The sequence below is a fragment of the Branchiostoma floridae genome, chromosome 13 (genome assembly GCF_000003815.2).
Source record: "Branchiostoma floridae strain S238N-H82 chromosome 13, Bfl_VNyyK, whole genome shotgun sequence".
NCBI lineage: Eukaryota > Metazoa > Chordata > Leptocardii > Amphioxiformes > Branchiostomatidae > Branchiostoma > Branchiostoma floridae.
In genome coordinates, this window is record NC_049991.1 from 19795177 (window position 1) to 19808098 (window position 12922).

Here is a 12922-nt window from a genome sequence, read left to right on the forward strand (position 1 = left end):
TGCAGTCTATGGTGTTACCGCGAACTTAAATCCACCGCGAAAAGTCTCTTTTCCCGCTACCGTGAAATTAAATCCCCGCAAACTTAAATGCATTTACAGTATTATGCATCACACATATATGGCCCCCTTCGGTCGATATTGACCATGGTTGCAGTACTTGTAAAGGTCGCATGGTGTCCCCACTGCTTTACGTTTGGAATGTTTACCTACCAAGTTTATTATGAAGGAAGGCCATAACCTTGTCAAACTTAACGCAACATTGCAAGCAGATTCTGTAACTGATTGGGGGCTACAGAATTCTATCCAGTCGCTTGAGTAACCGTTATCATGCATATCTAACTACCTGGATGTACAATCTTCAGTTCATGGACGATTGGGGCTTTTGGTTGAGGTACTGTGAGTATGTATAAGGGTTTGGTTTCAACATGAACCTCACAAAACTCCTTACATCTTGATGGATGTAATCTCTGAGTAGAAGTAATTCTAGCAGTCTGGCTTGCTTTGGCAAGTTTTGCTGGAAGTGTCCGATTTTTACAGATACATGACTGGCGCAAACCGACCGTAGTTTGTTATGAAAATAAGAGTTAGGATAAAGTGAAACCTTCCGTTTTCAGCAGACGTGCGCACAACCTAAACAAAAAACGTACAAAACACCGCCAAATGTGGAAAAATGTCAGTGATGTCATTTTTATTAATTTACGACAACCCAGTCCCCGGTCTTTCTCTGACCTCCCACGTGGTGACCGCGTGTCCGTCCTTCCCTATTCATACTTCCGCCCACCAACACCGGGGCTCTCATTCTGTCTTTCGTCCGCGGGAAACGAGGCGCACGAGACTCGCTCCCCGGTTTTCGACCCACCGCCAACCCCTTATCTCCTCCAATATCCTTAACATAGATAAACTGTAGTATTTGCTGTCACGTAGAGTTGTATTCATGATTAGTTTGTTATCATATGTTATGATGTTCAGTGCCCGTTCTACTGACCTTTACCGATGTTATGGGCGTGTTTCTGTGGAAAAGTACGAGAATAAATCTTTTCCCTTTGTTTGCCAAACGCGTTTCGACTCCAGTTGTTTATAGTTAATTGCGCTCAATATACGTCTAAATGATAACTGCTAACGTTGCATCTGCTTATAGATTGGTGAGAAGACCATCGGAGCGGATGTTCACCTTGATTAAATTCAGCATCCCGAAGCCCTTGTCATTGTTCATGTATACTTTATTTAATAAATAGCCTCAGTCTATATACAAATGTACATGTGCATACTAGCGATATCACAAGAATGTAACGTTGCAATGTTGTGTGGTAACTAACACACACATATATTCATGTATTGCTTCTAACTTATCTAAAACATAGTTTCCATAATTAAGTCGTGAGACAACTGCATACTTCGAAAAACTGTTGCACTGAAGTTCACGGGGATTTAATTTCAATCATGATATTGATTATGAGAATATGGAGTGTCCGCGGTGCGGTGGTTTCGCGTTCGCGACAGCACCATATATATGTAGTCCCGTATATTGCAATAGAAAAATGTTCTCTGTTGTTTTGTGTTCGGGTGAAGTGGCCATAAAAACCACGAACATAAAAGCACCGCCAACATTTCTACATTCGCTGGATTTCTATTCTACCTAGACTGACTGACTAAAACAACTTTGAGGTCCAAAAATCGCTTTCAGTTCCACTCCTGTGAGGTGGTTTTACGGAAATACATGCTGCCGCGATTAGATCATACTGTGCTCCCATCAAAGGTACGTGTGCGTTACATGTCATGTGGTATTATAAAACTGTTATATGATGTCCAATATCGGATGTTCTTTGGCCCAAATTCATGTAATTCAAAGGAATAATTTCGTACGCACTCACACACATACATATGTTATACATGTATACATTTGATAATGCTAATATTATTTTTGATCTCGAGTCCTTTATAGTATAAACGAAGAATTTTGTTTGGGATTAATAAGACATTTCAAATTGTGTGCAGTCTTCTGGAAGATTGTCCTTAAACCTCCCCAAAGTCAATTTCAGTTTACGAAATAATAATCATATTTCTAGTTCTCCGTTGTTGACCGCGGCACGGCGCATATTCGGAAGGAGGGAGGCTGCAGGATGACGCCCAGGTGGCCCTCCAGGGACTGTGCGGGGGTGCCCTCTGGCGGTTTGATGGTGAAGCGCCGCAGGATGGTTGAGAGGAAGAGCAGAAGCTCCATCTTGGCCAGGTGGGACCCGATACAAGCGCGGCGGCCTGTGGGTGAGAATATTCGAATACATTTCATTACAAACAAACAAACAAACAAACAAATATTCATCAGCAATAGCTTTTACAAAAAAGTGTGCGTGGTAGTGGCTGACGATTAGCAATCTGTATCTGTATCCTGCCACAAAGTCGCCTTCTTCAGGATCAATACTGAGGACCAATCACTTCAGAACATCGCGAGAGTTACGGACACGTAATGTTATTAACACGTGATCTTGCGGATACGTGTCGTCAGCAATTGGTCAAACGTGCCAGGAACACCAACCATCTCTATTCAGTGATGGCTGAAGTGTCCTAATGTATATGGCCCCTTTATACCTCTTACAAAGTAGTCCTGTTTAATGTCCAGTTTTCTGACTTTGTCCAGTGAGACGTTGTGGCATGCGTGTCAAGTTTCTTTCTTTTTCAATTCGTACATCGACAGAAAAAGGCTTTGCGACTACCTACCTACATCGACATGGACTTTTGAAATTTTATAGAATTGTGTATAGAATTGTACATAATTATGTACTCACCCATAAGAAATGGTCTGAAGTACACGGGCACATCCAGATGTCCTTCCGGGTCAACGAAGCGCCCTGGGTCGAACTTGTCGGGGTGTGACCACTTCCGGTCGTCCATGTTCAGCGCCCACCTGTTGATGAGGACCTGGGTTTTGGCGGGAATTTCAAACCCGCCCAGCGTGACGTCCGCCGTGGTGGCGTGTGGGAGGCCGAACGGCGTGGGCCTGAACCGGAGAACCTCGAGAATGGTGGCCTCGGTGTACGGTAGGTATGGCCGGTCCAGCACCGAAACGTCCTGGTGTGGACCAAGGGCAGAGTCAAGTTCGTCTTGAAGTTTTCTCTGTATTTCTGGGTGTACTGAGAGGAGTAGAAGCGACCACAGGATTGTCGCTGTGGTGGACTCTGTCCCCGCGATGAACAGGTCAAAAATGTCTTGTCTCAGTTCTTCTTCGTTTAAGAAACGGTCGCGTTTTTCCTCAATTTCTTCTGATGAGATGGCCAACAGGTAGGCATCGATGAAGTCCCGGATGTTGCTAGGGTCAAAGGTCGCCTTGTGTTGACCAATCATGGCGGAGATGAAGTCCCGTCCGTTGCTGACGGCCGCCATGGTTCGAACGGCGCCCCTGTTCAGTACCGGGACGTGCCGCAAGGCGGGGAAAATGTTCAGGTGCTTGGTGGACCCCCCGTAGCGAGAAATGTCCTCCAAGGCGTTGAAGAGCTTAAGAAATAACGGATCGTCGTGCTTGAAGTGTTCCCCGAACACCAAGGAACAGACGATGTTCACCACGCCCACCCCTACGTGATATTTGGGGTCAAACGCGGCGCCATGACAGTCACTGATTTTGGAGACAAGGTCGTCCACTTCGCGCATGACCTTGCCCTCGAAGGTGACCTTGCCGATGCCAAGACGTCTCAAGGTTCGGTCGGTGAAGCGGCGCTGCGCCTTCCACTTGGCCGTGTAAGGAGCCAGGCCGATCCCTGAGGAAACAAAGGAAAGATTGTTTTTCTTCAGCGCGGAAATATTCTCCCTGTCAACAAAAATGAATTCCAAGCATATCGGTTAGGACTGTTTCGGGTCATCTATCTTAACCTAGAGGGAGCCATTATAAAGTCTAGGATAGATCTACCTTTCCGTACTTTTTTTTAGCACTTTAGATCCTTCCCTACATTTCTATTACGAGTAAATGTCTTATGCTTTGCTTGTAATTTAAATCACGTCTATCAAGAACCCCACTCTTAATACACATTTTTCTTTTCCAAAGCTTCTTATAAAAAAGTGCTACCGACAAACAGCGAACATACGTGTAAAATGTGCTCAAGGTAATTTTGAAGAAGACAAAGAAAATATTCTGTGGAACGCAGGGCTGTAACTTTAATGACATCTTCTAGGAGACTTGTCGGATCTTGGGCGGGCTGCTATAAGCGAGATTCAACCAGGTAATGAAGAAAATCATTAGTACCCTATCATCTCTCCTTTTTCAACTTGTGTGTGTTTTCGAAGTATAACATGATCGTGCATGTGGTTTAATGATACCACTCCATGTTTATAGATTTATTAGAAATTTATTGATGTATTCAGTATCTCTGGTGAAATGGCCTAGTGGGTAGAGTGTTCGCCTTGCATTAGGTAGGCCGAGTCATAGTGACTCGTACCAAAGACTTTAAAAATGGTACATGCTGCTTTCTCTGCTTAGCACTCGGCACTCGGGAAAGAGTATGGAAGTTGAACACACCACTACCAGTGGACTAGCCCCCAGCTGTAGTGATTGCGTTGTGTGGCCCAGGGCTACTGAAACGGAGATGGGCGTCGCCCTATGCGCCATCAGGCGCGGGAAGGACTTCAACTTTTTTTTAAAAATTCAGTATCTCTGTTATGTTTTGTCTTTTGTTCTCCTCCCACATGAGTCATGACAAGTGGCCATCAGGCCAATTTGAGCTTCTCGTGACTAAACAAAGGGTCAAGCAAGCAAACCGCTGGGCTGGATACCAGGCTACCAGACAAGCGAAAAGACGGGCAAGAACAATCGACGATTGTGGCGCCGCGTGTGGCGAAACAGGTAGAGCAGAATCTAGAGGTCCTGAGTTCGATACCCGCCGTGGCCAAAACTTTATGCCCTTGGAAATGGCACTTAAAACGACCTTCCTCACTTCACCCAGGTGTGAAAATGGGTACCTGACTTCGGTCGGGGAGGTAAAAGAAAACTTATACCTTTACCTTTACCTTCTGTCTGTACTGTGTATGTGGCACTGTTGATATAAGTTACTAACATGATTGTAGTACCACATTGTCCTCGTCTGCCCAAAAAAGCAAATAGAAAAAAAAACAGACGTACAAGAACATAATCTCCAAGCAGATCCTACAATGGCATAAGTACCAAACTGGCCAAGGAGTGTAGTCAGCCAAAAGGTGTCCATTTTCCATAACACAATCCTAAGCCGGCTTCACTCCTCTGGCAGCTTTTGATACTATCTTATACTAACGTAAGATCTGCTTGGTGATTAACAAGAACAACCGAAGACGACCATCTTCCTTAAGATCATCAGTCACCGTGATCCTGTCCTTCGCCACCTCCTTATTTTGGTCTGTTTGGTTTCTTCTCGGGGCTGCACAAGACGTCTTAAGTGTGTTGGCGCTCAACACGCCTACTTAAGGCCAAACAAACTTGACTTCGCGGAGGACATCTTCCGCTGACCTTGCCACACTTCTAGACCGTTAAGGTCACACAAACATAACCTTAGGTGACCCCCAAGCAAGCGGAGGTCACCGTGACCCAAAAGCTTATGTATGCGGGAGTGAACTGTTTATGTGGCAGGAAACTACCCTCCAAGCAGAGGTTAGGCCCCGGCTGTTTTTTGACGTTTTTTTCGTCGTTTTCATTTGGGCTTTCTATTTCATTTTGTTATTATTATTGTTATTGGGTGGGCCGACTACTCACTCTTTGCAGCCAGGGGCTGAATTGCGAGGAGCTTACAATAGGCGGGGCTAAATCGCAAGGGTCTGGATGGAGCGAGCTGCCATTCGTTTGTAATGGACTCTCTTGATCATTACAAAATAGAAAGCCCAATAAAAACGACTAAGATAACGTCAAACACAGCCGGAGCCTAACCTCCGGAGCCTGCTTAGAGAGTAAAGGGAAACAAGACCAATCACTTACTTCGATCCCCTGGATATTGAAGTAAAAAAGGGATGATAAAGTTAACTTTGGTCGACATGCAAGCAAGTTTATCGAAAGATCCAAAAAGTTATAGAAGTCCTCCACATGTCATTTAGAGCATGGTGTATATCTCGAACAACATCCTACCCTTGTGCATGTAACGTGGGCTACCCCCTGACGCTACCACCCATGTTCAATTTAACACGTGGTTTGCCGTGCACGTGTCTGACATAGTGTGGTTATGTTAATGAGATACCTTACAAGGACAGGCCTAGGGATACACGCAAGGTAAACACAGGTGGATATCAGGCTACCGGAAACTTAGACATCAGATCGTCAAAATTGTGGGTTCAAAACTAAATGCAACCAAACCTGTATACTACTACCAGTGTCCACATCCACAACAACCACCTGACCATTTGGTTTACCATTTGGTATTCAAGGGTAACTTTTCCCATTGACCCAAAGGATCCCAAAGCCAAGTTAGGAATTCTGTCTACATAAGTCCCTCATGTTCTGGCTTCAAATCCCTTGAATTTTTGGTCATATTCTGGTTGGATAGTACTTTATTTACTAAATAGATTAATAGATACGTGTATTTTATTTTGTAAACAAATACATATATCAAGAAGATAGAGAGACGGACAGAGACAGAGAAATAGAGAAAGAGAAAGACGAGCGTATGAATACAGGAAAGGCAACAGCTGTCCCATTTCGACCACGAGTGTCCCTAAAATCCAGGGCCTGGCCAGTCGTGACCTGGCTTGACCAGTGGTGACCTGAGTTCACCCCGCTAAGGCCGAAAGGCTCGGTGCCTAGCTATAGCGCGTCTCTACCGCGCTCTTTCGCCTGACTTCAGCCAGGGCAAGGCCGACCGTGTGCGGTTACCTGCGACTCCCTAGTACCCCCGTACATAGCCTCCTTTGTGGACCTTCCAGCTGCAGATTCGGCTAATGAAATTCTATGTAAATCAGTCTATAATATAATATAAGATATATTTATACGCGTACAATATAGATATATCTGAATAAGAGATATCTAGAGATATCAAGTCGACGTTTTTTTTTCAAAGTATAATATTTTGAACATGCTCCCATTAAACCCTGGTTTGAATACAACGGATATAGGTTACCCCCCCCCCCCCACCCCCCAAAAAAGTTAACTATCGTCAATGCCCTGATTCATGGCAGCCTTTTTGATAGTTTATCTGTCACTTTGGGTTTAATATCTTGATCTCTAGACATGTTGCGGATATGATTTTTGAGTGGTAGACACTGAGCTCTTGATATCGAGAGTAAGTGGTATAGGTTTGGGTCCCCTAGCGGCTTGTTTTGGAACTGCAGGGCAGGTTTAGTTTCAGACTTTGAAAAAGAAAGGAAACAACTCAAGAAGGGGTTGACGTATTGTCATGTGTTGTGTATTTTGGTGTCTTTTAGATAATATTTTTCGTTCCAGTTGGGGACCGCGACCTGGGCATTGGTATTGCCCGGGTGCGAGTATTGGGGCATGTCGCCCGCCTGTCATGAGAAGTGACAGATGTATATTTGCTCCGAAACAGGGCCAACGCCAAGGCCACGTTCAGCCGCAAGATCAAGTTCGTTCACCCCCTGCTCCTCTACCCGTGTCGGTTCGACTTTCTGATCCAAGGAACGTCCTGTTTTTGAAGCGTGCCGTTTTACCTCAAAAATATTTACAACTGACCGTACGTTCTTGGAAGTCGGAAGTGTGATGATTGCATCCCGCGGTTTCTTCGTATGGAAACGGATATAGCGACTTGTTTTCGTCACCTAAACCTGGTTTCTGATTCCCCTCGCTAGTGGAGGTCAAAGGCATCCGAACTCTGTGCCCGCAGCTAGCACGAGCGGAAACTCTGAACACGTGCGGTCCTTTGTTGTTCCCAACAGCGATCGGAAAACGTACGAAGCTAGGTTTCTAGGACCATGTATTCTTTGGAAGGACTTTTCACACAAACACATACACACCGAGAGAGTGGGGAGGGAGAGAGATCTAAAGAGAGAGAGAGAGAGAGACCTCCCTATATATATATATATATATATATATATATATATATATATATATATATATATATATAGAGAGAGAGAGAGAGAGAGAGAGAGAGAGAGAGAGAGAGAGAGAAAGCTATGTAAAGAATGTGTAAAGAAAGTAGAGGCCCCTCGTTTTGTCCTTGGTGCAGTTGCACTATATTGTTTAGATCTCCATTATCAAATCATGCACGCTACAAAAAGTGTTTCCTTTTAACAGAGTAAAATGGATGGTGAGCATAGCTCTTTAAACATTACTCAGCGAAGTTGGAGTTAACGAACACGCAGGGTTCTCCCCAGAATTTTTTAGTATAGTGGAGGGGCTGGCAAAAATAACCTGAACCAACACGCTGCGCTTCCATGATAATAGGTTCATTTTGCAATGACAGAGGGTGTCAAATACTACAAGTAGAATGTATTATACTTATAGTGATTCCTTTGTTGTGAAGTGGGAAAACAACTATTGTTTTGATCATTCACAAGTTTGTGCAGACAATGTTGACTGGAAAAGTGATGACACTTGGCACAACAATATTTTAGCAAAACTAACCAAGAAAATAGGGAAGAAACACACTAAATTTCAAAAGGAGTATAGTGGAGCTGAGCTAGAGTATAGTGGAGGGCCTCCCTTATTCCATCCTCTGGGGAGGACTCTGAACACGTGTCTAAAAGTAAACCACTGTGTATGTGCCAGGACAGTTGTCTGTAGGTTTGTCCCAATAAAAGAACTAGGGCACCCACGGTTCGCAGGGTTCGCGTCCGTTTTCTAGCTCGAGTCGTCTGGGCCAAGCGTCGGCACGTGAGCAGACACAGAAATATGGGAACGGCTATTGACAGGATGTTGCGGTTAATACTGCAGGGAGAATTCTTATTGACAGGAAGCACTGGTTTAGGTTGAGTCAGTAAACTTACGTTCCAGGAAAGATTCAATAGCACAACGGGTAGAGCGTTGACAAGCCTTGCTGAAATGCAGAAAGTCGTGGGTTCGATCCCCGCACACGACGCTTTTATCTTTTATCTATTCACATCTTTATTCTTTATATACTACTTCATAATTCTTGTTGAGGAATGTAAACATGTGTTATTTGTGGCAGCATTTTATAGGGCTTGAGTTGACAGGTTCATGTGGTCTCTTCTCTTAGGGCAAATTCCTTAAATAATTAGTACTGACAGGGACATGATAAACTCTGTGCATAGTAAACTGTAATAGATACAGGTGACCTCCGTGAATCACGACTCTAAAAGTCTAAACTGCCGTTAGGGTAGGGATTCCAGCTTTTCTTGTGCACGTTTCCGGCCTCCAGGCTCGTGTGACAGAAGATTCACACGAAAAGAAAATCCACCGACAACTACATCCCGTTTACAGACCAGCTCTGTAGATAAGTAGTCACGGACCACATTGGTTTCTACTTGCCTAACTACAACTATCGCGACAAAACATACCCGCTCGTATTTTTCCACCTTCCTTGAAGATCATCACACAGACAGACAGACACACACACACACTGTGACACACACACACACGTACAGAGAGAGAGAGAAAGGGGGAAGAGATACAAAGAAGCACACACACACATGTGTATGTTACATATATAGAGAGAGACAAGCTTAAGCTCCGAACAATATCTCATTCCCTTAAGTGATGAATGTATATCAATGTTTAAATTCACAGATGTATGAATAAGAAGCATAGCAATATAAGAAATCTTTATTGACACGACAAAAGTGCAGCGACTTTCGTAATATATAGGTTGCCCATACCTTTCCCACCGTTGCTGAAGAGGCGCATGAGATACAAGTCTGGTCGGGAGGAGAAGACGTCTGCCCGCACCACCAGCGCTTCGCGCGCCGACTCGTAATCGTTCAGCACCACGACGCGACGCGGCCCGAGCCTCACCCCCAGCACCGGCCCGTACTCCCGGCTCCACTCCGAGAACTTCACGTGCGGCCGGCGGCCCAGCAGCGGCAGGTGCCCGAGCAGCGGCCAGCCGGGCGGCCCTGGCGGGAACGTCCCCGTCCGACGACGCTTCCCGCGACTCACGCAGACCACGAGAACCGCCAGGACCACCACCAAGAACCCTGTAAAGTCTCCTGTGTATGTCTTAAAGGGCGATTGTTCCTTAAAGACTGCCATGGTGACTACTATCTGCCTCCCGACACGAAAGCTGCGCCTTTATATACGTGTTGTAATCGGTGTCTTCATTGAGGGGGAGGGGCCTGGGATGTTTCGTAGCTTAGCGTCTTGACCGACTGGTGTCAAGAGTCGCCTTGCCTTACAAAGGTTTCACGTTCGCCCCGGGGCACCGCAGGTATCAGGGACGATTCTCTGGGTCAGCCCGTCTGAAGGTTAGGTAAGGCTCCTTTTCCACTAGACGGCGATCGCGCTGCGCTCTCACTGCGCTCTCACTGCGACCTGAATGGGATATGTGTATCCTTCGCTTTCACACTGGGTACATCAGAGAAAACGTAAAAGTGTGATTGAGGAGATAACAAAACACACAAAATGTATTAAAAAAGAATTCGTTTTCTTTTCTATACAATTCGCTGAGCGATCTGCCAAATTTTAGGTCGCAGAGAGAGCGCGGCGAGAGCGCCGTCCTAGTGGAAAGAGGGTATTAAAAGTCTCTGTGAGACAGCCCCGTCTTACACGTGATTTTAAACGGCCTTGCGTGTATGTTTGGAGAACAATACCCTCACTTTAAAGTGTTGTCACGGCGTAAAATAAGTGTAGAAGGATACATCGGTCAGCTTCAGGCGTTAAACCTTCGCATGTAAAAAACGCACTTATCGGCAATAGTTGAGGTGACCCGGCCGGTATAAATTCGTAACTATAATGAAGCCGCATTGAACTAGCGGCTATAAAAAAAGCACCAAGCTTCATCCAAAGTACAACGCGTTGAGTTGAGCTAGAGAGGAAAAAGGGAAGGAGATAGACAGAGGAAGAGATAGAGTCACAGACTGAGAAAGTAGAGTTTCTGTTTGTGTGTGTGCTTTTGTGTGCTTGTGTGTGTGCTTTTGTGTGCTTGTGTGTGTGGAAATGTGTGTGTGTACTCGTGTGCGTTTGTGTATGTGTATGCGTGTGTATATATGTGTTTATGTGTGTGCATGTTTGTGTATGCATGTGCGTTTGTGTTCGTGCTTGTGTGTGTGTGTTCATGTGTATATGTGTGTGTGTGCGTGTGTGTATGTGGATGTTAGGAGATGAATTTGTAACATGTTTACAACGCAACTTCTCGCACATACTGGCTTATCTCCGTTTTCTTGCCTCCTTTGTTTGTGTGATTCTCACTGGAGGCCAAACACAATCTTGACGCGTTCTTTACCACTTCAAGAATTCCTCTCTACCGCAGGCTGCTTCTCTGTGCCGAGGCGTTCGTCCTTGTGAGGAACTCACGCGGAGTGACCTGACGCCTCCTATCTGGGGGATCGCATGTACGTGTACTTGAAGTTGGTAAGTAGCAGCTGCGGTAACTGTATCTATATAGCCGGTATAGCCGCTGTTCGGCGTAAGACATACATCAGCTTCGCAGGCACGCGGCGCGGCATCAGCTGGTTATATTACATCGAACGACCCGTCACACATAACTTTTGCACAATTATCTGCAAGCTTTCTTTAAAACTATCCAGAGAAGATGCCCCTACTGTACTTGGTGATCACAAATTCCACTCTACGATATATAGTTCTGGGAAAGTACGAATTTTTGAACACATCAATCCTAGGTTGGTAACTCTTCAGCAACCAAAACTCTCCAGAGCATAAATGCCCCTGCAGTTCCAGAGCAACCTGCTAGGGGACCCAAACATGCACCGTATACCTTATGTCACCGTGTTAAGCTATCCGTCACCGAAAAATCATGACCATAACAAATCCAGATCAAATGATTTCAGACTGTGATGCAGTACTAAGGTCACATACCAGAGAACCAAAAATTGACCTTGATCTTCGTCTTCCCAACATCTACCCACATACCAAATATCATTGTAATCCATAAATGGGGGATCGCATGTTCTGTACTTAAAGTTGGTAAGTGCCAGCTGCGGTAACGTTATACCGCCATCCCGAGGGACTGTTCAGCAACCAAAACTATCAAACGAATTTTACAGTGATAAAGACCTGCATTTTGTAGATTTTATGTCGTTTTTGATTGTACATGAAGATATGCTTTTAAAACGCCAGTAGAAGCCGGATACTCCGTCAAACAGATTCATTTGACACGAAATAGACTGTTTTACTGGAAGTAAAACGTTTCTGTTCAGAGGATTTCTGGATGGACCGTGTTGTTCAACCTACGAACATCACCGATCTTTAATGAACGAATATTTCACATTTTTGCCCCACTGAGCTACGTACAGATCACACGATAACAATCATATGTATGTTACAATGGAAACAATCATACATGTATTTTTGTTTCACAAAAATGAATTTATGCCTACCTTCTCGGCCGTTATAGTTATTCAGAAAGAACCCATAATCACTCCACACTAAATGTTTCTTGGTGGGAATACCAGCAACTTTTATTGACTGGCATAAAGCATAACAAAGAGGAGAAACTTTACAAACCAAAATGGAAATCATTTTGCACAAATTGTCATGCCTGACATATACGATCATTACACTTATTGTGTATCTGAAAATGTTTTACAAACGTTGTAATATAACCCACAATCAATCACGATTTTTCCACCCGCCTACAACAAATTAGCATTCGTGCAAAGTTGAATATACTTGCAGCAAGAATGGTAAGGTTACTCCGGCAAAAGAAGAAATAACGATATGGGCTAACGAGTCCCACAGCGAAGCATAGAAATCACAGCTTGGCACATGAATAGCTATGTGCCCAAGTTAAGTCAGCTTGCCGCAATGTTAACAACAACGATAACAAAACAAACACTCTGGCAATATTACAATAACAATAATACCCAGTAGAGCCCTGTAGTATTACACAGTAAT

General features: G+C 44.6%; 1 protein-coding gene across 1 annotated transcript; it reads right to left on the minus strand.

Moving 5' to 3' along the window:
* Positions 1 to 1089: 1089 nt before the first annotated feature.
* On the minus strand, positions 1090 to 10332 carry LOC118429090 (cytochrome P450 18a1-like). The gene is made up of 3 exons (XM_035839465.1): positions 9730 to 10332; positions 2784 to 3749; positions 1090 to 2256 (listed from the first exon to the last, which is right to left on the minus strand). Exons 1-3 carry the CDS (start codon positions 10100 to 10102, stop codon positions 2063 to 2065), a joined length of 1533 nt encoding a protein of 510 aa, XP_035695358.1. The 5' UTR covers positions 10103 to 10332; the 3' UTR covers positions 1090 to 2062.
* Positions 10333 to 12922: the final 2590 nt, after the last annotated feature.

Coding starts and splice junctions, on each gene's coding strand:
- LOC118429090 (XM_035839465.1), bottom strand. CDS start 10,102: ATGGCAGTCTTTAAGGAACAATCGCCCTTTAAGACATACACAGGAGAC. Junction 3,750..9,729: donor CTTCAGCAACGGTGGGAAAG/GTATGGGCAACC, acceptor TTGTTTCCTCAG/GGATCGGCCTGGCTCCTTAC. Junction 2,257..2,783: donor CTTCAGACCATTTCTTATGG/GTGAGTACATAA, acceptor TCTCACCCACAG/GCCGCCGCGCTTGTATCGGG.